This window comes from Zonotrichia albicollis, chromosome 1 (assembly GCF_047830755.1).
Source record: "Zonotrichia albicollis isolate bZonAlb1 chromosome 1, bZonAlb1.hap1, whole genome shotgun sequence".
In the NCBI taxonomy this organism is placed as follows: domain Eukaryota; kingdom Metazoa; phylum Chordata; class Aves; order Passeriformes; family Passerellidae; genus Zonotrichia; species Zonotrichia albicollis.
Genome location: NC_133819.1, coordinates 20,341,712 through 20,369,541, shown reverse-complemented (window position 1 = coordinate 20,369,541; position 27,830 = coordinate 20,341,712). Strand labels below are relative to the sequence as shown.

At 38.3% G+C, this 27,830-nt stretch overlaps 1 protein-coding gene and 1 long non-coding RNA gene across 4 annotated transcripts in view; one reads left to right on the top strand and one right to left on the bottom strand.

Annotated features, from left to right (window-relative positions):
- The window catches only part of LOC102062155 (macrophage mannose receptor 1), a 33,351-nt gene extending 16,290 nt beyond the window's left edge, over positions 1-17,061 (top strand). The window contains 15 exon segments of the mRNA XM_005480300.3: positions 472-510; positions 611-774; positions 1,826-1,893; positions 2,306-2,406; positions 3,143-3,285; positions 4,415-4,520; positions 5,306-5,502; positions 7,026-7,128; positions 7,786-8,018; positions 9,190-9,355; positions 11,317-11,469; positions 12,915-13,031; positions 13,294-13,461; positions 14,546-14,581; positions 14,950-17,061. Of these exon segments, the coding sequence (XP_005480357.2) occupies positions 472-510; positions 611-774; positions 1,826-1,893; positions 2,306-2,406; positions 3,143-3,285; positions 4,415-4,520; positions 5,306-5,502; positions 7,026-7,128; positions 7,786-8,018; positions 9,190-9,355; positions 11,317-11,469; positions 12,915-13,031; positions 13,294-13,461; positions 14,546-14,581; positions 14,950-15,149 (1,994 nt within the window). The 3' untranslated portion in view covers positions 15,150-17,061.
- The window catches only part of LOC113459739 (uncharacterized), a 168,794-nt gene that overhangs the window by 60,310 nt on the left and 80,654 nt on the right, over positions 1-27,830 (bottom strand). For all 3 annotated transcript variants that reach the window (XR_012579020.1, XR_003381266.2, XR_003381268.2), the window contains exon 2: positions 533-632. This is a non-coding gene — a long non-coding RNA (uncharacterized LOC113459739). The remainder of the gene's footprint in view (positions 1-532; positions 633-27,830) is intronic.

The following is a 27,830-nucleotide window of genomic DNA, read 5'->3' as shown; positions in this document are numbered from 1 at the left end:
TAATAAAATGGGAAATATAAATCATAAATAGAAATTACAAATACAAAAAAATATGTAAAAAAGCAAAAAGGTTTTTGAAATTCAAATAATATTCAAATTCTAACGTTCAAATACAATACAATGTCCGTAAAGAATTGTTCAAAGTCTACCAGAAATTGTTCAAAGTCTTTCAGAAACAAATATTCATTCAGAATAACTTCAGCTATCCAATTTAGGCAATATTGAAGATATTCAAGATGCACTTATCAAAAATCTACCAAGACAGAGATGTAGGCCTGTAATGCATCTTTTATTTATCAAGCATCCATTTTTAACTTTGCACCAAAGATACCATATAATTATATTTTGCATTGAATATATAAATGTGAAAAGTTCATAGACAATAAAATAATTTCCATTAATTGCACACATACTGGCTCAAAGTTTGGGAAATATTTTACATCATCTTATTTTTATCCCATTTCATTACAGGGACACCCTTGAAACCAGAACCTCTGGGCCCTTCTACCAGTAAGCTTCTATTTTCACTTACCTGAAGGGTGGTGGAATGTAACACCACCAGCTTTGCACAAGAACTGAGAAGAATGCAGATTTGTCTTCTGTGTTGCAGCATATGAAGTCACAGAAGATGGCTGGATTGTAAAAGGGGACAAACAATATTTTTTCAGCCCAGAAAAGACCTCTATGGAGAAAGCCAGTACATTCTGCAGAAAAAATCATGGAAACCTTGCTACCATTGGAAATAATAGTGAAAGAAAATTTTTGTGGAAATACGTAAGGGGAGATTTTGTTGTGTTATACACTACATGATTTATATACCCTTTGTACATATCCTCTGCTTGTGAAGTACAGAAGAATGTGCTTGTTGCATAATATTACCACTTTTACCAAATATTGCTACTACTAAAATTTTATTAGGATTAGGTTCAAAGATTCTATGAAAAAAAATTTATTCTACTAAATGAATCTTCAGGGAAAAAAACCCATGTAAAAAGAATTTAATGTTTACTCAGATAGGTATATTCTTGTCTGTTTTAGTCTGAATGGAGTTCTGAGCAAATAGATAAGAGCAATGAACAGGCAGGGTAGGTGTATTCTCAGCAAACTGTCCTTCTGGCAGGGTGTTTGCCTCTACTCTGAATATCATATACCAGAACCCAGTGTTGCACACAGGTCAGGCAGGCAGCTGCCAGTGTAGCTTTGATGGTCCTGCCTGATGGTCATGCTGCTCTCCAAAAGCTTTTCAAAGAAAGGCTGGTCCAGGTCAGACTGATCATTCCAACAGCTCTTCATGGATCAGTTTTCCTGTTCCATGACTGAAGCATAGCAGGGGAATGCTGACAACTTCACAGCATGGATGGTACCTCAAACCTCTGCCATAATCCTGTTTGGTTTTCTCATACCAACAGAGCCACACAATCACCTTTCTGAGCCACACCATTTGATATTTGCTTTAATGTGTGGGAAATGATATGACAGGAGGAGAACTCAGACAGCTTGAGACTCAAGAATTGCATAGCTGCTTACAACTAGGAAAGGATCAAAAAATCTATACTTTATGTTTTTCTCAAGTCTTCTATGACCTTTTCTTCTTAAATTGAGAACAGAACTTTGAAAGCTTTGATCCTACCAGTAATTCAGCCAAAAATGGGAATGTATCAAAAAAATAATAATAAAGCAAAACTGTAAGTTTTACAGTACCTCAGGTGACTGTGCACAAAAAATCATTTAAAGAATATGTATTCATTTATTTTCTTCTGTAGAAAAATATTTACACTTTTTAATAATATTATAAAATTCTAATTTATTTCTTTTTTATGCTTAGATCTTAAAAAATGGCAAACTGAACTCATATCTCATAGGATTAATCCAGAATTCTGATGAACAGTTCAGGTAGGTAAATAAGCTTAATCAAGATCCATAAAGAGCAGTTGTGTAGGAGTATTGTAATGCCAAAGTTCCTTCTGGAGGAACCACTGCAAAGGAGTTAAATGCAGATTCAGAGAGTAATAATGCTTGTTGGAATGTGTGCTCTCCTTCAGTTAAACTACATTGTACAAACACAGTTCTAAATGGAAATTTTGTATGCTATGAATATGTTGAAAATATCTGTTAAAAATAAAGGTATTTTTGTCTTTGACTTGATATGCAGGGATTTCATTATTTAAGATCTTTCAATCCTAATGGAAACTCAATTTACGGAGAGACTCAGCTGTAATTTTAAAAAAATATTTTCAGTATGTTAAGGAAGATTTTTCTCAACTGTTTCATGGACATTGTCTCAGCAACCACTTCTGCTTTTCAGTTGGATGAGTGGAAGCCCAGTGCACTATGCAGCTTGGGCACAGGGTGAGCCCAATTTTGCACAACATCAAGAAAATTGTGTGGTTTTGAATAAAAAAGATGGTGAGTCATACAACTATGGTATGTAAAATAATTTTATGGCTGCTGCTCTTCCAATGTTTGTTTAAAATCTCTTGTCAATTTTCACCCATTCTTTACCAGAAATTTTGAGAAATATGCATTATAAAGAATAGTTGTTATATTCGAGGTTTCTTCAGGGGCAATATTATCCATAAAAGTGGAGTCTAGAAATTGATTTTAATGGGAAATGCAGTGGCAATTTCATCACTGGTGTTTCAGATGCAAAAAGAAAATGTTCAATTCAAATCAACAGCAATTATTTTTTTTAATTATTATAATTAGATAATAGTGAATTGAAAATATTTCCTAATAATAGAAAGTATTTCAACTTCTAAAATTAGTTTTATAATTTATTTTTAATTATTAGATGCTATTTCTAGTGATAAGAGAATTGTTAGCAAAGGAATAGAACATACATAGATTTTCACATTCTGTAATGCTTTCACTGATTCAGCATTACTTGGCACTTGCATCTTTCAGTGCAACAAAGCTGTTAGGGAGGGTTTCACTGAGAGGCCACCTCATGTGGCCACTTCTCCCCCAGTGACAGCAGGACCAAAGTGCCCCTGTATACAGGGACAGTGGGAGGTAGAGCTGAGCTAATGCAGGTATCCCATATTCCCATGCAGATTGCTTCTGAACTTCAGAAACCAGTTCACCTTCCCACAAATTTCAATCTTATTCAGTGTCTTAGTACCTAAACTTTAATTGATTTCAGGCTTGTGGAATGATGTCAACTGTGGTTTTTCCAATGGCTACATCTGTGAGAGGCACAGAAGTTTTATAAATGCAACCCTTCCTTCAGCAGTACCCTCAGCTCCTGGAGGATGTCCTGCAGGTTGGATTTTATTTAAAAATCAGGTATGACACTTTCACCTAAGAACAATGATATTACTGCTTGGGAAAATACTTAAAGATACACTTAAGGCCTTCTGTCTCTCAGATATGTTTTGTCAGTTGCATTAAAAAATGAACCCATTGGCTAATTACTGCAAAATGGTGGCTTTACAGATGTTTAATTGTTTTCTTGAGAAGTGGCCACCTGAGGCACATTGGGAAAACTGTTACATTGTATAGATGTTTCAAAAAACTGAAGAACTGAATTCATCTGAAAGCACTGGGCATAGCACAAAATCAGTCATTTGAGATGGAACAAATCAGAAATAAGACAATTTTTTCCAAATAGGCTCCAATGTAATGCTTGCCTCTTCCCAAAAGAGACAAACTTGATGTGCTTAATAAGTGAGGGCTCTCTTTCCTGACACATACAGCATTATGTGTTAGGCACCCACAGATACCACACCAGGTGAGTTTATGCGAGGTTACAGTCATCAAAGTTATCATTTCCAAAAACCTTGCAAGATAATTCTCTGACTGTGCTACTGGCATGACACAGAGCAGAGGGTGAGCTGCAAACATGGAGGGCACATGAGGCACACTGGTAATTATCAGAACTTAGAGGGTGAATATGTATTGGTAATGTGATGGCTATTACAGTTTTTAAGAAATTAGTCACACACTTCCAGTAATGAGAGAGCTGTATAATGACATTAATGAGAGATCTGTATAATGAAGAAGGCTGAATAGGCACAAGAGTACTTTGACCACAGACAACAGGTCAAAAAGGGTTTTCAGAAAGTTCCAGCAACTCCACACCTGGGTTGGGCTTTTCCTACAGTTAGAACTTTGTCTTGTGGTGGTGTATGGTTTCTAGAAATCTCTGAGTTAGTTAAAACATTAGATTCTCATCAGACTCCTACTGTGTTTGTAAATAGCTATTTGAGTTTTGTTTTGACTTTCTCAATGCCTTGCAGAAAGACAGAGAGCAAACTTAAAACTTGTAAATGGTTTTGATTTGGTTCCAGATCCAAGTTAACTGAAAAAAATATTTTGGGGGTTTGAATTAGGGTGGTTTTTACTTAAACTAGTGTAATTCATACCTAAATTCTTTGTCCTGTCACTCTAACAGTCTATACTTATTTTTCCCTAGTGTTACAGATTTTTTGGCTCTGGCTATGATTTCTGGAGTACTGGAAGAAGAGTTTGCATGAGCCTTGGAGGAGACTTGGCAAGAATTCCTAACGAACAAGTTCAAGGTATAGTGCAACAGCCCCTTAGGTAATAGAGAACCTTTACTCTGTATACAGTAGACATTTCCTGCAAAGAAGGCAAGTGTCAGTATGTAAATTATTGCTTTTTATAATTTGTATTCAAATTATGGTTATATGCCCATGGCATTAAATGTTTTTAGAACTGAACAATCTGTTTGGGGCATGCTAGTCATGCTAAGGATTGCTTCTTCATGTTACATGCAAAGTATATTACATTATTTATAGGCATGAATTAAGATAAAATTAAAAATCTGGATCTGGCATTTATGACTTTAGGCACAGAGAAAAAAACAGAATGCATAGTCTGTTTGTGCCAGAAATAGAATGGGATGTGTGTCTATACCTCTGCCTAAATTCTGCAACTTGATTTTGTATAATGCCAGAGAAAGACATATTTTCACCTTGCCTGTGTTCCCTGGCTTCCATTTGCAGCTGTACATATTTCCATCAGTCAAGTGGCTCATCCTGACTGCTGAAAAATAAGTGAACTATTTAGATATCATGGTGGTCAGACATGCATTTTTTTTCTCTTCCTTTTTCTCTTCCTCTTTCCAGTCTTGCTTCATTGTTCCCAAATACTTGGACTCTTTGAGATTTTTCATGGGTAAGGGCTTGGCATAACCTTGAAATAATGAAATCAGGTAAATTTCTGATCAAATAAAATCAAAATGTTTTTATAAGATTTTAATAAAAAAACAGTTAAGTATTTATGATTTGATTCTTTGACTGATCATGTAACACAATAATTTTCTCCTCTATTTTTATTTTAGCTTTTCTCACGTACCATTTGAAGGATGCTTCAAATGATCTTTGGATTGGCTTGAATGATCTGCTCAGTGAACTCAACTTTGTTTGGTCTGATGGAAGTGCTGTCTCATATACAAACTGGGCTAAAGGTTCCCCAAAACTTGTAGAACCTATTTTGTATGACAGTCTGCATCCAGAAGATGGCCGAAATCGGCAACAGGTAAATATTGCTTGGTGTTTGCCATCAAGTCTAAATCTGAGGAGCAATAGCACTCCCAGTAAGCAGCTCACACCACTGCAGACCTTGCCCCAGCCTTCTGCATTGGTTTGTCATCTATCTTTATTCCGAGACTAGACATAAAACCTTTCAGTGTTTGAGTATTTTAGCTATTTCAGAGCATAAAATGGCATTGCTGTAATTTTGTCAAAGAATTTGCCATAATCGCAGCAATGGACAGATTGAATAATGGATTGGATATATTGAATAAAGTTAGCAAAGTTACTTTCTTTTTCATAGTAAATTGTTAATTTTTCAGAGAATATAAATGCCACATTGGAATTCTAGAAATCAACACAAAATTACTTTCATGTCTATGAAGGAGGGAGAAGAGGATGCAAGAGAAAAAGAGTTTAAGAATTTTAACTTTTTTTCATTTTAAAATTGTAATTAAATTATTGGGGGCCAATAGATGTCAACTACTTTCTAAACCCATCAAACCCTCTCCACTGCTAGCACTTAAACTAAACCTCATAATGCTGTAATTAAAATAGCATTCTACATAACCATACCAACACAGACTGATTTGCACAGCCACATTGCCTATCTTCTATTTATTTCTATATCTTGCTTTCCAAACTCACCCTTCACAATGTATCATTCCACTCACTGTCCATTCTCCCGCCATTTTTGCATCCATACCTTTAGAGAAGTCAGGGATCTGGGCAACCAGCTTAATCTACACCTGAGCCAATTCATGTTGCTCTTCCCCATGTAGCCATTTGTCAAGGCATTCAGGAAGACATAAATGACACTGCACAAACCAGAGCTCCACTGCAGCTCTAATAATGCTAGGAAATACCAAGCAGGAAAAAAATGTGCAAAGGTACATCCTGCTTTTCTCCTTCACCTTCAAGACACTAACAGCTCTCTCCTTCAGAGGATCCTTTTCAAAGGCCCACAATTACCCCATGGCAGATTATCAGAGCAGATTGCAGCTTGTAATAAACTTGTAATAAATTTCAGCTTCTTAAGTTGATCTCATGTAGCTGAAAGAGAAATTCTAAGAATTAGAGCTGATGAGAGCTCTGCCAAGGACTGTAATCCAGGTGATTTTGTCAAGAATCAGCACTATTTCTAGCTGTCTTTGCAAGTGAAATACAAAGTACAACCTCTATTTCATCTTTATTCAAAACCTTACTGATAGTCACCCATTAGTTGGGATAGATAATGTGGCAGAAAGTTTTTGAAAATAATAACGTCTTTCAAGTATTTCTCCTGGAAAATAACTAAATGAAAAAGCAGGCTGAGCTGAATAGTGCAAAACAGGGGAACTGGCCACCACAAGGGAGGTCAGAAAGGACAGAGAAGGATGAATGAAAGTTATTTCTAGAGTTGTAACACACCCTACAACACCAGAACCAAAAAAAAAAAAAAAAAAAAACCCAAAAAACCCAAAACAAACAAACAAAACCTGTTTTATAACTTCTAATAGGCATGTATATTCTTTTCCTTACTTCCAACAGTTTGACTGTGTTTCTCTGAAGAGAGGTCCTGCTGATGACACAGGAAAATGGAATAATGAGGAGTGTTATAAGTACAGAGGGTATATATGCCAGAAGAGTAGTGGTGAGTTCTGCTATGTTAATCTTGAAAATAATAACATAAAGATTAAATCAAATTTTCTTGTTTAACACACTTTATTTCAGTTTAGTTTTAGTTTGTTTCAGTTTGTTTTGGTTTTTAGGTAAGGTATCAGTAAAACCTAAGGGTCCATCTTGCCTTCCAGTGTTACTTAGCAATGTTTTTGAGAGAACATAGCAGAATATGGGAAAAGAAAATTATTTTATTTTTAAAAGTGTAATTTAATAGATGAAGCCCAAACAATTTTAATTACATATGTTCATGATGATCTTTAGGGCATCAAAACTAGTAAGTTTAACATTATTCATAAACACCTGATAGTCATTAAGCTGCAAAGAGTATTTTAAAAGCAGGCAGGACAGGTGTGTTATTTTTGTATGATGGGGTAAATTTACCTCTGCAATGTAAAATACTGTGTATTTACTGATTCAAAATTGTCAGAGGTTGAAAATAATTTTCTTTTATCAGAAGTGTTGTTTTGATGCTATATTTAATTATAAACAGCTAAGAAGATGTTCCATTCCATTCGTAATTTTATATTAGGTTTGTAAATAATGAAGATGCTACTCAATTGCACAAGTCAAATATGTGACTCCAGATTTAACTGCTCATGGGGCTCTTTTTTTTCCCTTTTTCCTACAGATCCTGAACTTTTAAAATCACCAGCAACAGTGCTGGACTTTTCTTTTGCCCCTTCTAGTGGGATTAGCTATTCTGTCACTCGTTCCAAAATGAACTGGGAGGAAGCACACCAAAACTGCAATAACAATGCCTCAGAACTTGCCAGCATTTTAGACCCACATAGCCAGGCACTGTTTTTCCTACTTGCAAAGGAATATGGAGAGCCTCTGTGGATTGGTCTGAACAGCAACAGGGTAAGAACAAAGGCATTGCATACACACAGTCAGGCTGACACACAACCTGATTTTACTTCATGCTCTCATCTTGTTGCTCATTGGGATTTCTGCCAGTGTAGTGCTGAAAACAGCATGTTACATCAATGTAACAGCCATTTGCAATGGAAATCTTCAAATAAGACTCATACAGTAGAGATCTCCTTTAGCACAAGGAAATGTTACTGCAAAACCAGTATACAACAGCGCAGTGCGTTGTTTGGAGTTGTTTAAAGTATCTCAGATATAAATTGTAAAATTTCCTACATTTTGAGTTGATTTTAATCTAAAAGTGATTCCAGGCACAATGTACATTCTGCCCTCCTGCCATGTCACTGTGACATGTGCCATGTCACAGTGTTTGTGTACCTCAGTGATCAGTGACAAGGTATCAGAGGTCACACACCTGTCACCTGACAAGGAACAATTTTTATGTGTGTGTTTATGCTCACACATTTTACTAGAGTGATCTTATTTATGGTAGCAATAGCAAGCTACAGCTGTGAACAGAAAGTAGGGTAAATACTAGTAAAAGGAATATTGAGGGTATATCTTATGGTATACACTGACCACGGCTGTATTTTTTTTAATTTGAAAATACAATTGGTGTAACCGCTCCCATTAGAAGTTAGAATATTATGGAAAAATAATCCCTTCTGTTTGTGGGATGTCTACATCAGTTGTATGACAGGAGTGGGTGAGCATTTGGATGGTAGGTGTGTTTTGACAGGCTACACTCTTCATCATGAATCACAGTCACGACAACTACAACAAAAGCAATGGTGATCAGAGCTGCTTAAGAGCACTCCCACACACACTCCCATTCTCCATGCAGATGTTTGGGTGGTCATACCAACAGGATATTTTATCTGATTCCTAGTTTTATCCCTTCTCTCATGCCCCCCTTTTTTTCCCTTCCATTTCCCAATGCTTTAAAAAAATGCTCTGAATTAATGTTAGATATTTTTGGAGGCGTTCACAATTGTGGATGACAGACACTGTACATTTTAGTCAGTGAGCATTTACAAGCTAAGAAGAAGCACTAGTAAGCAGAGAATTCTACACAGGTTATGTGAGAGTCCTCTTGAGGATCCTGTTAGTAGCTGTGTCACTGTAAGGAAATGTGAAATTACCATATAGATTTTACTTCCAGACCAATGGCAAGTATCAATGGACTGACAGGTGGAGTTTAGTTTACAGCAAGTGGGCCAGTGGAGAACCAAAGCAGACATTAGCATGTGTCTACCTAGACACTGATGGCACCTGGAAGACAGCTTCTTGCGAGGAAAAATTCTTTTCTGTCTGTAAAAAATCAGATGGTGAGTAACTCCATACATGCATCTCGACTAGAGGCTGTATAGTGCAATAAGCCACTGGAAAAATACTTATTTAATATACCAGTATACAGGAAGACAGAATTACCTAACTAATTCTAAATATTGACATGAATTCTTTCCAAAAGTTAGTTGATTCATAGTAATTACCAAAAGCCTAACCAAAGGATTGAATATTCACTCTTTTAACTATTCATCCTATTAGGAAAAGTAATTCACTTGCTATAGGTTCTGTTTTTATTAGGCATTATAGGAAATTCTGTATCCAGTTTGGGGCACCAAAGTTTGAAAAGCTTCTCAGTCAACTTGGGTTTTCAGATCACTGGGTAACAATAATTTAAAGAAAAGATTGGAGCTGGACAAAAGACTAAGACATCAAAGACTACGAGAAATCATATTATCAATACTAAATATTAAAAAATGAGCCTTACAGGATGGAATTTAATTTTTCTATGTGTCTGATATGAGTTGGAAGGGGTAACAGGCTTAAATACAGCAAGGAAAACCTGATTTTATCAGTATAAAAGTCTTTAATAAATACTCTGGACACATCAGCAAATCACCATCACTACAGCTTGCTAAGAACAGACAGGACTAATATCTGTCAAAAACAATATATCAGCTTCATGTCACCTGTGAGCACAAAGATGAAGTAAATAACCCCTTGGAAAGCACAGTCTTGTATAATTTATATGGAAATAAGTATAAATATTGACATGCTACACTCAAATTTTAGCTATATTCTTGGATTTTTCAACTTCATGGAAGATCTTCAATCATAATTCACATGACAAATTATGTTCTAAGATGTTTTAATATTACAGAAAAACCTCAAAATTCATATATAATGTCTCTTTTCACTTTATGATTCTGGAAATCTCATTTGAGAGCTAAATATTCCTTAGAGGAAAGCAACAGACTGTAGTAGACTTACAGGAAGAAAAGGTAATTTGGCAAAATATATAATTTACATTCCATCTGTATTTATCTATCCATCCAAAATCTTCCTATCATATAAGCGACCATGGAATGTATTCAGGATGCAGTTTAATAAAGTCCTGCAAGCTATGTTTAGATATAACAACACTTTCATTCATAATCACTGTTTCTACTGTAAGGTTTTATAAGGTTTTGATATGGTCAAATCACATTGACAAATAAATATGAAGGAAAATGCGCGGGGGCGTGAACAGCCCTGGAATCCGGCTATCTGGTGAGGGGCGAAGGCCAGGGCCCCTGCGCATCAGAAACAGCCCCCCTCGGCGGCTTTGGCCTCGGGCTGAGCTGGGTGACAGCTCGGAGCAGCGCGGTGAGAGACGAATTAGGAGGCGACCACTTGCTGGGGGTAAACTGTCGGTTTATTACAGAAGAACCAACAAGGACGGGAAACACCCAGCAAATGGCCCCGAACAAGGGGCAGGAGAGGGTTTTAAGGGAAAAGGGGGGAAGAAGGCAGGGAAACCCGGCTATCCAATAGAAATACATATTTGGAGGTACGAAACATAACTGATATACTAAAGTAACCAACTGTTATAAATCATAGGAGGGGCTCCGGGGCTACAGCCAACCATACCTCCCAGAGAAAAGAAAATTCTCGAAACCTGGGAGGAGAAAAAGAGTGATTGACTGACCCCAAGGAGGAAACAACTTTCACTTTATAAGAGAAACCAAGGGAGGAGCAGTTTCATTTCCATAGCAACATAACTGGCAGGGTAGCAGCAGGAAGTAATACAGAAAATGGGGGGAGCAAACTAACAAACTTAAGAACACACCACAGCAGGAAAATATTGTCTCAAAGAGAAAGTCAAAACCATATTCAAGCTCTTCTTAGAACAGACTTGATTTCCTCTAAAATTACAAACCTAATATTAGTTTTGTCATACTAGTACAAACGGTAAAACAAGTTATATAAAATAGTTGGACTTAACTACCTGATCTCTTATCAGTAATGGCCCCTACTGAACCCCCACAACTTCCTGGAAAATGCCCTGAATCAAGAGGACACAAATCTTGGATACCTTTCTCTGGACACTGCTATTACTTTGAGGCCACCAAGAAAAGAAGTTGGTCTCAAGCTCACGAGGAATGTGCCCGACTTGGTGAGTGTTTAGTCCAAGAAAGATTGATGATGTAATTAAACACATAAAATAAAGGATAATATTGCTAAGCAAACCTCAAATTACTTTAAAACTTCACATTTAATGCTTTTTTGGTTGCTTTTCTGAGCATGCTTTTGCACAATAAATGTAACTTTTGTCAGAGACAGCAGCAACTCATATCTCAAATATCCGGTGAAATATGAGTACCTCAAACATATTGAATTCTTACTAGTTTTATGGCAAAAAAATAATTAGATAGGGAAATAAACACTTTTACAGACCCACTAAGGCACAGGCTGCAGCACCGGTTTTCCCTTCCCCAAGCAAAAGGGACTCCACATGCAGTCTGGGAGACTCAAAGTCATAGGATAGTTGTGTTTGTTAGTTACAGGGCACAGGGCATTAAGTGGACCTCAGTGGCTGGACAACAAATAAAATGGAGGAGCTGCTTCTATTTCATGAACCAGTAAAACACACCCAGCCATGAAGTTCCTGCTCTGGAACAGCCCCATGCTGCCCCCATGGAAAGAAGAGCAGTATCTTCATCAGGGAAGAGAAAACACACATTTGCTTCACATTTCTGGGAACTGGTACAATGCAACACATATTTCAGTATGAGTAAGAATAAGAAACATCCTATACATTTCCAAAGGCACTTCCTCATATATCTGAAAACATTGACCTATAACTGAGTAAACAGAAAAAATAGCTTTGTAAAGTCATTTTGCTCTACAGCTGTACAGCAATAGAATTCCTGGAGTGGTTTTGTAGAAAGATAAATCACACAATTACTACAAAAAATAAACATTACACTAATAACCAGGATGAAAGGTTACAATTGGACACTGCTTTATGTTCTTAATTCCTACACTTTTGTCTGCCTGTTACCCACCGGCCAGGCCAGGAAGGTGGTCATTTCCTTGTACTCCCAACACAGCTTTGTGTATTTCCAATGCCAGGGCATATGACAATTATAAATCAATTTCTGGTCATCTTCTGGACTGCAACCTCCATCTGCTGACACATCCTACCTAAGCAGTTATCATCAGGCACTGCCAAAACTGCTGCCCAGCCACCAATGAGGGACAAAGCTGTAGTGGCAAGCATGGTGGTGACTACAAGTTTCAGCTTACTAGCTCCACAATCAGGGCTGTGGTCAGGTCTGTCCAAAAAGTATTGCAGGAGAGCAATTGTTCTTCTCTAAAATAGCAAAGACTAAAAAAATCCAGAAAATTTCAAAAAATCCATATTTTTGTGCAAATTTGCATCTATACAACACACAGTCATGCTCAAAAGAAATACCATACAGTGATATAATACCCACAACAGGACTAGTGAACAATATAGAAGAGTCTTTTATATACTTTTGCATATTTTTTATGTGTTTATTGACTTGAGCTCTAGGAAAATGATCCACTGTGATGTGTTCCTTAATATTTTTTCAGGTGCTGATTTGGTATCAGTAGGACACTATAGTGAAACAAACTTTCTGTCAGAAACCATTAAGATACTCCATGGAAAATCATTGAACTTTTGGATAGGACTAAAGAAAAATGACAGAGGTAATATCTTTCATCACATTACCCTATCAAACAAAATTTCATGTTATGTTAAAAAGAAATCAACATTGTACACTTGAAAGTACATCTATATATATAAAAATTACACAAAGTCTATTTCAAATTATGCCTAAATATGCTTAAAATTATATTTGAAACATTTAACTAGCTATGAATGTTATAAATTTTTGTTTTCTCCTTTACAACTCATTGTATTTGTCTAGATCCATGTATTTTATAAATACATGTTAATGTTTAATATTAGGACGGTGGGTATGGACGGATAAATCTGCAATGGATTTTGTCAACTGGCAATTGGGACAACCATCAAACCACAGGCTTAAAGACTGCGGAGAACTATGTGCATTGTCCGGCTTCTGGAACGCCAACCTCTGTTCTTTCAAAAAAGGCTATATCTGTAAAAAAGTTAAAAGCAAGTAGCATTTCTAATATGTTAAGTTTAGTGTCTAACAATGTATTTTCATTGTACAACACAGAAATGTAAAACACTCTAAGTCTGTGTGCAAAACCAATTGACTCTAATGGCTGCCTGAATACTGGCAAGCCCCGCATGGTATCTGACTGCCTTCTCAGAAGGCTGCACCTCCCCTGTGTCCTCTAAAACCACCGTCAGCACTGTGCAGCCATCACAAATACTTCAGGCCCCTGAGTTTAGGTGAAAGCTAAGCTCAAAAGCAACACTTTGTCTAATTTCAGCTGAATGTATTCTCAAACAAAATCTTCTTCTGACGAGTGCAATGCAAACTGCCTTGTAGAAATGCTGAAATTGGTGATTCCTTTCCTTACTGACCGCTGATCTGATGGATTACAGGAATAGCATGGCAAACATTCTTGTGGCACTCTTTATCTACAGTATCACAGAATCATGTTTAATAAAATACTGATAGCATCCTGATAGAAAAATTATCATCTGTAAGAAAATGCATTAGTTAGGTCACCAACTGAGATTAAATCAAAGTAGTACAGAACATGGACGTTTGTTTGGCTAAACTTCATATTTCTGTTCACCTTTGTATTACCTGCTAAGTTCAGGAAGAGCAACTACCATAGGAACTACATCCACATGGAATAGTTGTCTCTGACAGAAGGGGCTACAACAATAGAAAAGTCTTTTCAGCTCAGGTAAAATGCTCATGATACACTGCTAACACTCAAGACTTTCTTTCAGGAAATACCTTAAAATAACTAAGGATACTGTGGGGAGATTCTCAGAAATAAACATATTTGAAAACACTTTTTGAAATAACAGAAGTCTGTCTCTACATGCTGTTTTGGGTATCATGACTAAGGAAATCAGATGCTCTTAGGATGAAAGATGAAATCAACCTACTGGAGTTTTACACATGCTTAGTTCCATCCCTCTGGAAGAGTGACTGTCACCAACACATGAATTCAGGGGGAATTGTCAGAAACACTGGTACTTAGGAACTTCGAAATGCCTTTTTTTTTTTTTTTTTAAAGCATTCAGAATAAACATTGTTTTTTCCTTTCAAAAGCTCCTGAAAAGAAAGAAATGTCAACAGAAAATACAGGTAAGCATACTGACTTTCAAGTAGAATAATAAGAGCATGCTAAAATAAAACAGGAATAGAATTACATAGTTTCACAGTATTTGTTGTGAGAGTGTTTAAAAAAAAATCCATTAAGTTTTACTCTGTATCTCAATATAGGATATAGAAGTTATCCTGAAGTAAATATTGATTTACTTTTATGTTTATATTTTTAATATTGGTCTTTGATCAGATTCAATTCTATTTTGTTTGGTATTCATAAAAAAAACCAAAACAAAGCAAATCTACATGCACATTGATTTTTTTTTTTTGCTTTCTTGTTACAGAAGTCTCATTTATTGCTAAATTCTGAAATATTTTAACCTTTTTTCCATTGCATATCCTTACAGAAGAGAAAATGGAGAAAGTACTTTCTGCTGGCATCATTTGGCTGTTTGTTCTTCTAGCCCTTTCTATAGCTGGAGCTGGAAGTGTAATTTATTTCTGCTTGAGGAGGAAAAGACAAAACCTGCCACATATTTCAACCAGAATGAGTGGATCAGAAGCAACTGTGGATATTCAAGTAAAAGACACACATTCAGACATGTAGTCCGACCAAATGCCCATGTGATCCAACTACCAGAAACCAGGCTATAAATCAGTGAAATCTTACCCCAGCTTTGTGTTTTCCACCCAGACAATAGATTCCTTTCTTCTCAAATACACATACATCTTTCAAAATTCCTTCCAAAGTGTTACAGAGTTGTTTAGTCTGGGGAATGTATATGCGTTTTTCATACAAATGGGCATGGCTGAAAAGATGACTCCAGAGGTGTTATGGGGAAAATCTGACAGATATTTATGATGTGAAAATTACTTTATTTAGCTTAGTGTAAAAATTATCCATTTTTACACACAGGAGAAACATTTCTCATTACTTAAATTATTTTTCCCCGTGTGTCACTTCAGTGGTATCTAGATTATGATGGGAATCACAGAATCACAGAATTAACCAGGCTGGAAAAGACCTTTGAGACCATCAAGTCCAACCTATGAAACACTGCTCATTTCAGGTTTTCAGCTTCATAGTTTATGATAGTATCTTCTCATTCATATAAAATCTGTTATGATACCTGCATCTGTGCATTAAGTACTATTTGTTTACAAAAAAAAAAAAAAAAAAAAAAGACAGAAAATTGTTAAAAAATTGAAGAGGCTCATTTAATTTTATCTCCAGTCTGGATTTTTGAATTATGCCATTTCCTACTGCCTCGCACTACTCTAGTATTCTGCAAATACCTCTATTTTTTGGCAGTTCAAATTAATATTAAAGATAGAACAAGAGATGATCTTTCCATTGGGTTTTATTTCAGTAATGATTCTTTTAGTATACAGAGCTACTCCTTTTAAAATCCAAGCATGTATAATAAATGGCTGTCTTATAGTGCTTTCTGTAATTCTTCGGTGCAGAGATATAAAATCACTGACATACTTTTTGAAAATACATTCTTTCTTCTTTGTTGTGATTTTGTTTGACAAGGTGCTGCCTAGACCCTTCTCAGCTTTTCTTCCATTGTTCACAGTAGCAGGGTTTGCCTCAGGGGGCGGTTTATCATTCTGCACATTTAAGACACGCATCACCCCTCCTGAGGAATTGAAACACAAGCCACAAGAAGGCATGTGGCACTAACACCGAGGGCCACATGGAGGAGCAGGACTAGAGCTTCTACCAAATGAATGTATTGGGCAACAGATTCCTTCTTTGGCCCCTCTGTCAGAACTTCTCACTCGCTCCACATACTTATGGTCTCTGACTGACAAAAAGATGTGGCCACACTAAAAATCTCTGCAAGGCAAGAAAATACCTGGAATAAGTGGAATAGGAATTTCTGCAGCAGGACTTCTGTGTCCATGCCTGAGCAGCTTGAGAACATATTTGAATTACCTCTATTATTTAAATTTCTTCAGACATACATCAAGCAATAAAGGTCTCTAATTAAAAATATTATTGATAGTTACTTATAATGGAAGTACCCCCTTCCTCTAGGAATATTTTTGTCAGATACTTTAACAAGGGGTATCTTGAAACATGGTTACCCCTGGTAATATTTCCTCTTGAGAGTTCAATTTTCCTGAGCACTCCTTTGCTGGATAGACACACATTATTCCACATATTATTCTACATCTTTGGTTAAGCTGGTGAAGAAGTCTCACCAATCACAGAAACAGAAAGATATCCAAAGAATATGTGGCTTTCCTTTTCTTAACCAAGTAATGTCGTACATAGAAGACCTGGTTAAAAACAAACCTAACCACCAGAAAAACCCAAACAGAAAACTCCCATCCACAGGTTATTTAAAATAGAGCGAAAAATTAAATAAACCAAGAGTCTATTTTACAATTTATGTCATTTGAACACTGTAAAGCCCAGAGATAACAGCCTTCAGAGATAACAGTCCCTTAAGTTATTATAAGTCCTGTAATGCTCCTTACAATAAAGAAAGTCATTGCCATTTTCAGGAGGAAATAGGAAATATCTGCGAGAGCTTTGCACAAAACTCTGCACATGAGAAAAACAACACCTGCTTCCCACGGAGGTGACTAGAGATAAAAATGTTTCCTGGTATGTACTACAGATATCTGGGAATACAGGGTTCTGCTTGCCCTTTGGATGAGTTAATAAGGCAAGCACTTTTCCTGGTCTATGTCTGCAAACAGTACATGCGGCTGATCCTACTGTATTTATGCCCAGCTTAGTGAATCTTATAAATTAAAGTTACCTTTCCCAAAAGAAAAGAAGGAAACATATAATCAAAAATACTGATTTTTAAAAGGTATTTATAAATTAACTATAAAAATTGGGAGTTTGTGACAGAAGTCTTCTGGTGACCAAATTCAGCACCTGGGAGCACCTGCTAATTCTGGGACCTTCAGAGAAGAAGCCTGGCACCACCACACAGGAAGCTTGGAGAGCTCAACAGTCAGGCTGCTCTGCATACCAGCTCTATGTGTTATCACATGAAAATATTTTGATATGTATATATTTTTCTGTCCGGCTACTCTATAGTTGGACTGAACATCATGACTGAACAAAAACTGGACAGGATCACGTGTTGCTGATCCCCCTGCAAAGTACTGAGAGACCAGAGCCTGATCCAAAATGCCGCCTACAGAAAGACAAAGAGCATTGTAGTGAGAACAGCAGTGAAACTAAATGAATACACAGTGAGCCAGTGCAGTGGTGCTCACACCTGTGGCCAGGTGCTGAGAGCCATAGCCCTGACCAGATCTACTCACACCTGGCAGCCACTGTCACCATTAGCTGCTGTTTGCAGCGTGGGACAGCAGTGCCAGAGCAAGGACACATCATTCAGCCTATGGTCTCTCAAACAACTGAACAGCCACTGGGGAAGGGACCAATGCATATCAGCACAGACTCTTCTGCATCTGTCATTTGGACCTGAGAGTGGATATGAGTAAGATATTGCCCACACACCTCACACACTGCTCAGACACAGAAGAGGGCTGGGTTGTACTTGGTTAAACTCCACAAAACAAAGAAGGCTCTTAGGCCTTACCATGCTTAATCCCAAACCCCAGTGTTTCTGCTCAAGTAAATTGTTTGCATGTTTCTCTTTTCTTTCCAAAAAGTCCTCTATATTTAAAATCAGTCCTGTCAGTTTTGTGCTGGGAATAGGAAAAAAAATTGCCTATTGTGAATGCTGCTGTTTAAATTAAATTCAGAGTGGAGAAGACACCTCAGCACTGATGTGTTTCAAACTAATGTGTGTGATGTGGGATTTTTCTTCTCATTTTCATAAATAAATGGTGCCCAATTTCCCCCTGTTTTAATCATTACCACTTGCAATGACAACATAATCTCTTTCATGTGTAGGCTCAGCTATCTAAGGAGCCTGAAGGCGATGAAATTCATCTCACAAAATGTAGATGTCTAAAATGCAGCCATATCTAACTGCACTACCCAAGGTCAGCGCTGTGGTCGGCACAGAAGGATGGATACATTAGGGTGCAATTACTTGATCTGGTCTAGAGAGTGAAGAGAACTCTAGACTCTCTCTGACACAAAGCCTAAAACAATTATCTCACAGTAAATGAGTTCTGCAGAATCCACTTCTTAACTGATATCTTATGCAATTTTGTACAAAACACACTAATAGCTTTTAGTTGATTATATTCATCATCAATAGCTCCAGGCTATTCAGAAAACTTCTTTCAAAACAATTCCTTGTAGATTTTGTTCCCCTGGCTTGAAAATCATTACTCTTGGAAACAAAGCATCTGTCAAACTAAAAAAATTCTGTTGATTTTATTTTCCATACTAATTCAGAATAGAGACTGAGCTGGTAGCATTTCTTAAGCAAATGTTAAGAACACAGACAGAAGCTTCTACAAAATTACAAATGAACTTCCAAGGCAAGCATCTGCCTCGGTACCTCCATAAACACTTCCTAACCTAGTGCCAGAACAGGTGAAAAATCAGTGAAGCGTGTCTGCTTATAATCTTGATACAATCTCTGTGTTTAATGCACCCCAAACTGTTTCCCCAGGCAGGTACTGATCTGTTCACACCAGTGAACCCTTGGGAAGGTTAAGTTGTGCTGAGCATCAGAAATGAGGGCTCTGCCATTTCTGTCTCCACCACTGATACACAGAGTAGGAAAACTGAGCATAAAAGCACTGCTTAGTCCCATACAGAGTGCTGCTGCTAAAAGCTCCCTTTCCTATTCTGCACAGACTGCCATAAAATCACTGCCCCTGCTTTGGCTATATTCTGTTTATATTTCTCCCATCTATTTCTTTCTGTATCCATGATCTTGACACTAAGCTGATAATTGCTGTTTACCAAGAATTGTTCAATTTTTAGTTCAGCTAAATCTAGACAGAATTTATTTTTAATTTCTGTAAGCCCCAGTTCTGCTCACAATACCATAGATAAGTCATATGGCATAGGCACATAATATCATAGATAAATCTTAACTACCATTTAAATATCATTACCTATTAATATTTGTATATCTCCGCCACTCTACCCAATGCTGTTCTCATGCAATGTAGGAATCATTTCTGAATTATACAGCTAATGGTTTCAAATGATGCCATGTTCCACTGGCAAAAAGTGATCAGAAATGGCTCATTACTTGAACTGTATTAACAAATAATTTTCAAACTGTTTGCACAAATGCACAGATACAGGTGGGTAGAGAATGGACTGAGAGCAGCCCTACTGAGAAGGACTTGAGGGTGGTGGATAAGAAGCTGGCCATGAGCTGGCCATTTGCCCTTGCAATCCAGAAGGCCAAACGCGTCCTGGGCTGTAGCAGAAGTGCAAGCAGCAGAGCGAGGGAGGTGATTCTCCCCCTCTATTCCTCTCCAGTGGGACCCCACCTGGAGTGCTGCATCCAGCTCTGGGGTCACTGGCACAGGAAGGACATGGACCTGCTGAACCAAGTCCAGAGGAGCCCCCAGGATGATGAGGGGGCTGGAACACCTCTGCTATGATGACAGGCTGAGAGAGATGGGGTTGCTCAGCCTGCAGAAGAGAAGGCTCCAGGGAGACTTAAAGTACCTTGGTTAAAGGAGGCTAGAAGAGAGCTGGAGAAGGACTTTTTACAAGATCATGTAGAGATAAGACAAGGGAGAATGACTTTAAACTTAGAAAGGATAGGTTTAAATTAGATGTTAAGAAGAAATCCTTGACTGTGAGTGTGCTGAGACACTGAAACAGGGTGCCCAGAAAGTCGTGGACCACCCCACCCCATTCTAGGATTCGATGAAATTAATTTATTGCTACATTCTTCTCCTTTTCCCCAATTTATTCTCTTTACCAAACCTTGCTATTTTCATAAATTTTGTCTCAATAAATATTTTTAAAAACATTTTCAAAGGAACACTGGTTTCTGACTTTTCACCCTCCAAAACACATCCAAGATATCTTTTACCAGCCAACTGCTTCCAGTTACTGCCAGTGATGATTACCACCAATAACTGGGTAATTTCCTTTCATGTCCAGTCTGAACTTTTCCTGGCATAGCTCTGAACCATCCTCTTAACAAGCACCTCTCTTCTCCCCCTAATTTTCTTTCCCTGCTGTGATTTTAGTATTAGGTTTGAAACTGAAATGTTAGGAGATCAAAGTGTTACACCACAGCTTTTCAGTACCTCTTTTTACATCAAGGAAAGTGGACTGGTGACTGCTGTTACCTAATTTGTCATATAGTTGTAGGATTCTCTAAGAGAAAACTCACTCCATTTTCCAAAGTTTCCATCTTTAGTTTCCAAGTTTCCATCCAAAGTTTCCAAGTTAGAAGACACATTTGGAAAGATATTTAAATGTAAGGTCTTCATGTAATAATCTCAGTATGTTCGTTAAACACTTAAGAATATTTTGCAAATTTTATGGTTGAGAAAGTATTTGAAATTTGAGATATGATACAGTTTATGTTCATTTAGCACTCAAGCACAACCAAACAAGACACTTTTTTCTAACTTAACATTACTGTTGTCCACTCACTAGTGGGTTTCTGCAATAATTTCTTGTTTATAACTTTGCTACATATTCAGAGGAAATTGTTCAACTTCATTACTTGATCCCTTTCTTAATAAAAGAGAAATCAATTGGTTTACATTATTCTGGACTTTGTCTGAGTCAGGTTCCAGGTATTTCTAGGTATATTCCAGGTATTTGCACAATGGAGAAATTTTTTCCTACACTGACATTCAGATGACAATTGGCACTGACATCCCAATATTCCCTGACCCACGCACTGAGGACAGGGCTCCATCGAAGACCAGCTGACAAATAAGCTTTTATTGTTTCCTCCTGGAACTGCAAAGCAAGAGTGAAGGATCTTCTCCATCCTGGAATACTTCTAGATGCCTCTCATTGCTCTGGTTATTGGGCTGAGGAATGACCACTGGAAAGTGTGTCCTGTGAACAACTAAAGAACCCAGGTTTGGTGGGTGCCTCCAAGTCAGTCTGACACTGGCTGGCACTGCGGGCTTGTGGGGTCTCCAGGCTGGGAGATATTCACAGCCCCACTCGGTGCCAGGGGCTGGACTGTGCGATTTCTCTTCCAACCCCACCTGCGGTGATTCGGTCGCTTGGCCATCCTCTCCCTCTGGCCAAGTAGCCACGCTGGCGTCCGGTTCGGCCAAGCCTCACAAAGGAACAGCGTCCCTAAGCGAGGGGAGACTGAACCCTCTCTCTTCTCTCCTTTCCATTAAGCCCCGGGCTCCAAGTCCCGCAGCCTTCCCGACGCGGGGATCATCCCGGCGGGGGCTGCAGGGCCCGCACCTCACAACCCGCCTTGCCCGCTCCGCCAGCAGCGGCCCCGCTGCCCTCAAGCACTGCAAGCCTCCCCTGCCGCCTGTGGGAGCTGCGGGAACCAGCGGGGCTCTGCGGGGCTCCGAGTCCGACACGGAGCCGGGAATGGCGCTGAGGCGGGTACGGGAGGGGAGGGCGGGGCAGGGGAGCGGCAGGAAAGGCAGGGGAGGTCAGGGTAGAGGAGTGGAGGGCAGGATAGAAGAAGGGAGGGGAGGGGGGCGGAAGAGAGGGTAGAGGAGAGCAGGGCAGAGGAGGGGAGAGCATGGTAGAAGGGTACAGGGTAGGGCAGGGCAGAGGAGGCGAGAGCATGGCAGAGGAGGACACGGTAGGGCAGAGCAGATGAGGGCCGGGGCAGGGGCGCCATCTAGCGAGCGAGCCCGCACGCTGGCCGGGCCCGGGGCGCCGGGCTCCCCCGCTCTTGTTGCCGCTGCCCAGAGCCGCAGCGCTGGCCGGGCCCGGGGCGCCGGGCTCCCCCGCGGTTGTTGCCCTGCCCGGGGCCAAGGGCAGCGGCTGAGCCTCGGCGGGGGCAGTTTTGCTCGGCAGGCCCGGATCCCCGAGCTCGCGTTGTCCGGGATGTGCCCAGCACGGGCGCGCTGCCCAGTCCCGCGGGCTGGTCCCTCAGGGCATGAGGCCCTGCGAGGCTCGGCCTGGGGATGAGAGGGAACGGCTTCAGAGCCATCGTTAATTTTTTAGCTAATGAATGAGATAATGACCTGGTCTTCTCTCTCCAGTTAAAATTGTCTGTTTTTCTAGCTCAAGGTTGTATATATAATTTTTTTTCTTATGTTTGACTTGTAAGTGAAGCAGAACTAGTAAAATAATGGTAATTTTCTTTAGTTTCTGTTTTGTTTCTACCTTTTTTCCACCCCTTCTTACAAGTCTTGTAGGACCATCGCAGCAGCGTTCCAGGTAGGCATTTGTCATCATACATGACATTAAGGTCAGTTTAAACAATATTAGCAACAAGCAGAGGGGATGTGTGAGTGATTCACTGGTGGTTCTGGTTAGCAGCTCATTACATGGCAAATGAAAAACTGTGTGCCTCCATCTCCCTTGCTAATAAAGGCATAATGTGTGTTTGTCTCATAGAAGCATTATCAAGATCAGGTAATTGCTTTTAAATCTTAAAATTGAAAAGTCTACAGAAATGCAAAGAACATTAGCTTATTATCATTAGAGATACAGAACTGACAGGAATTCTCCTGGCTCAATTTCAGAAACTTGTTTACACACCAGACTTGCCCCTCGTGGGGATATAAATATGGTCACTTTTATTTCTAACGTTTTTGTCATAATGTCAGGATGAAGATATTTTGCTGACTGCATCACTTGTCTTTCTGTAAATGTCCATTTATTGTCTTTCAGTAAATGTCCATTGTGTTGTTTTTATGGGCTTTTTTCAGACTTTAATGAGGTACATTTATTTCTTTACAGATTTCTGAGGAAGTGAAATGGAGTTGCAATTAGAAGCAATATGGCTTTGACACATCAGAGAGTATCAGTGTAATTGCAAACAGTACTTCTGGTTTTGTTGACTCTTAAACTGTTTGCTAAGATAGTATTGACTACAACAGATTGAGAGACATCAAATGAAGCAAGAATATTCAGTTATCTGCACAATGTTTTTTGTATGGGTGGGTAGTCATCTAGACAGCACATGTGCATGTCCATCTCTGCTTTTTGTAGCAAAAGCTCACAACAGAAGGCTAATCCGTCCTAAGAACACAAGGCCCTGTGAGTGTTGTACTGAGTGAAGGTCACTCTAATATTAATTACATCCTCCTCAAATTTGACATATGTTAAGAAAAAAAATTTAGGAAGTATCTTAAAAGTTGTTCTGAAAGAACTAGAAATTGCTGTTTGCTCTATTGCACAATCTCTTATTGAAAACATTACCAATGCCAGAGGAGTAGCAATACACAAATACTACATCAGTCTCTAAAACAGCCTCTGTTTCCTGAGTACTTTAAGATGGCTAATCTAATTTTCTGTAAGGTAGACTGATAGAAACAGTAATTAGGAAAGAACTGGGAGACAGCTATATTAACTTATAGAAGAGTAAATATGTGGTTTATATTGGAAAATCAGGCCTAACAACTCTACTGGAAGGATCCAATAAATATGGAGAATGTAGATCATACCCTATTCAAAGTGTCCTAAATCACCTGGAAGAAGGAGGTAGTGATGGTGTTTACTGATGACTCACATGTATTCACATGTATTTGTGGTGGCCAAAACTAGAGCTTGAGTATATATACCTGCAGAAGATTTTTCCACTGCTGAGCTATGACATAATAAATTGGAAACTAAATTTAGTGCTGTGAAAATCAAACTAAACTACAAGTTTAGTGACAGCTAAAATTAGCAACTTTAGCTATGAAATATATTTCCCTCTCTCACATGTATCCACTGGGGTGATTCCTTTAAAGTGCTTCTATACTGTCTGAAATACTCAGCTTACTTTCCTTTGTCAGGAATCCTGACAGTTAATAGCAATATTTTATTTTGTCTTGGAAGAGAAAATGTATGTTTTCATAAGACATTGCCAGATGTATCCTATTGCAGGAAATACTCATTCAAGTTCTATGCTTGCTTATATAATGGTTTTCCAGCATTTAAAAACAAGCCTGAAATGTGACCTGTTTATTTGTATGGAATCATTCATGGAAATAGATTGTACTGACAAGAAAAAAAGACACTTTCTGTAGCACTGAAAGCTGCATATGTACTTCATCTGGGATGACTTCCAGCCCTGTTTACTAAGAGACTATACTGAGAACTTTCATTCTGGTACTTTAGTGGGAGCTCAGAACATGAGTAGAAATCCATATGTTTGGTATTCTGAAGATGCTGAGTGTTTCACTTGATCTGGTGCTCACGATGGGGCAGTTGGAACTAGATGATCTTTTAGGTCCCTTCAAGCCCAAACCATTCCATGGTTCTGTGATTCCACTGATACTTTTCCACTGGTTTAGATGCTTAGCCAGTATGTAGGGCCATGCCAGCTTGCTTGTATTCAAATACATATTTATATAACACAAGTGATTAATAGATTCCAAGGTCAGAAAACAGCGTGATAATTGCCTTCTTTAATCAGAGACCAGATTGTATGACTTAGATCTGAGTCAATTCATGTCAAGCTATTCTTCTACCATATCTTTTGATCATTTTACAGAGATTACATATTTTTCCACTACCATCAACAACAGAAACACATTAAACTGTCTCCCTGCTTTGTTCTTGTAACATCCGCTTTGTTTCAGAAATATGCTCTTATTTCCTGCAAGATTTCTTTCATGGGCCTGCTATTCCTTCTCACTTAGATTAAGATATCCTTTAATCTTGCTTTGTGACTAAGTAATGAACTTCCAGCACTCTGTTTATCTGTGCAGCATGCTGGAAATACTTTGTCCCTCAAATCTTAGAATGCTTGGAATGCCAGTTGCTTAACCTACAAAGACCTAGGATAGGGCAACTAATGCTTTTCAAGGTAGCAGCCTTCCAAACACCATCCATTCAGCCACCCTATCAGTTGTTCAGAGATGTGTGCCTTGTGGACACACATATTCATTAAAATGTGACTTGACTTTTAGTCAGTTTAAAATCCAAATTTTGAAGTTTACAACAAATTATACTTTAACATCTTTTTTTTTTTTTTTTCCCAGCTTTAGTGAAACCAGTTTAAATATCACTTTCAAAACTGATATAAGAGTGCTACATGTAAATGAGCCTGTAGTCATGTACAGCGGTTTCCTGAGAAATTTTTTGAAACTTACTGCTGCTGAAAATGAAATCTGGGTTTATTATGCCTAATACAAACTGTATTTATTTGTGCTCCTGTGTGGGCTCTGCTTACTCTAGGAAAATGCTCTATGCTGCACATCATGCAGCAACTGGCAGGACTGGAGCCCTACAGAAATATGATAGAGGAGGTGAATTGGTAGATTCAAGTCCAATAATTTGTGAACATCTAGCTGACATACTTTTATCTTTCTTTCCTTGAGAAAGGGTCTCAAGGGAATTTGATACATCTTTTGTGATGGATTTTTCATGGCAAATATCAGTCTCTACCAGTGAGTTATTTTCTGTATTTAAATTGGTTTTGGAATTGCATATATTGCACTTATGCAAATTTTGTTAGGGAAATCCATTACAGTTTTATAAATTCAGCAGAGGTTTCAGTGATTTTATCTTGTGTGCATATCCCACAATTTATCATTAAAACAAACATTGTTAAAGACTGTGGTAACAAACTATGATAACTTATTTCACCAATGAATAATTTCTGGATGTAGAAATATTTTCAAATTATACAGTAGAAATCACTTATTATGTAGTTGTACATTTTAATTTTTATTAGAAGGGCTTTTCTTCCTATATTAAACATTAATCCTTTATATTAAAGCACTTTATATTAAACTACTAAGAAAGTAATCAGGAATTATTGCCAAGATTAAACAATCATTATGCAAAGTTATAGGTGCAGTACTTGGAATGTTCAGTAATTTTACTGTTTCATCTCTAGTTTATGTTTGTAGTAGATAACTTATGGATAATTGAAAGTGCCATCTTTTTATGCAAAAATTTTAAATCGAGTTCTCTAAACTGATGAATCAGAAAACAAGTAACATACAAATGACATACCTCTAAAGGATAAACTTCTCTTTAGGTCTGTTCCTTTCCCTGTTCAAAAGGACAAGAATTTAAGTCTGAGCAGGATCTCCAGTATGGTACTTAACTGCTGCATAGGGAGTAAGAGACAATCTGAAAGAAGGGAAATTTGCACAGTCTGTTAGTTTTCTTTGATGTTTTCTGCTAGTCTGGATTTTTATGGCAATGTTGCAAATCACATAGCCGACAAATGAACTGTGGAATCACTACCAGCTAGAGTTCATGAATATTCATCAGATGAATTGCCCTGTTAAGAAAGAGAGCTTGGTAGGTTTTAGTGACAGTGTTGCAGCTGTCTTCCATATTTGTACAATAATATGTAATCAAACTAATGAATTCTTTGTCTTGATAATATTTTTTATTATGCTGTTGTGATCCTTAATGTTTCATGTATGGTTCTCTGTGATACACAATTTAAGAGCTCCATTCTTATCAAATTAAATGGATTCTTTACTAAACTAACCACTTATGGAGGTGTTTTACACATCACTTTAAGATTCTCAGCCTTGGGCAGTATGCTGGGTAAGTTCCCAATTTGAGTTATAGCTAAGGCTAGAAATTGAAATTTAAAACTCTTACTTGATGGGAATATTTAAATAAAACATCATGGAATGTGGCCAAGTGTACAAGTCTTCGGTTTAGTTTCCTGCAGTTGAATAAGGCCGGATTCCTCTTCAGCTACTGGAGTTGTGTGCTGTTAGAGTGTGGTTTATGTTGTAGCCACTGTAAGACATCAGACCTAAAAGCAGAAATGGCCATTTTCTTGATGAATGGAACCTTAAAAATTTCATCAGTGGTGACTCCAGTGCATCCCAAACAGAAAAGTATTTTCTCAGTCAACAGCCAAATCAACAGTATTTTCTCGTACAGATGAACTGTAAAGGAAGCTATCAGCTAATATATATTATATATACATATAGTTCTTGCCTGCTTATACAGGCAAGGACTGTGCTTTAGGCAGGCAGACAGGACACTGGCTGGCGTGGTGTATACGCTCAAAGTTACCACCCTCAAGCAGTGTTACCTCATAGTGGTAGCGTGCCCCCTGTACTAGTGTGTAGTGCTGCCACACCTGGGCACATCCCCGTGACAAGGCACATCTGCTCTCGTGTGCTGCTGTAAGAGCCTGAATGAGAGATGTGGGACTCCAGGCAGCTCTTCAAAATGCAGTTTATTACATCCAAGATGTTACAGAAGTGCAGGGTCATAGGCAACAGAGCCTGTGCCTACAGCTCTGTCAGCTCCAGCTGTAGGCAGGCTTGGAGACCTTTTGGT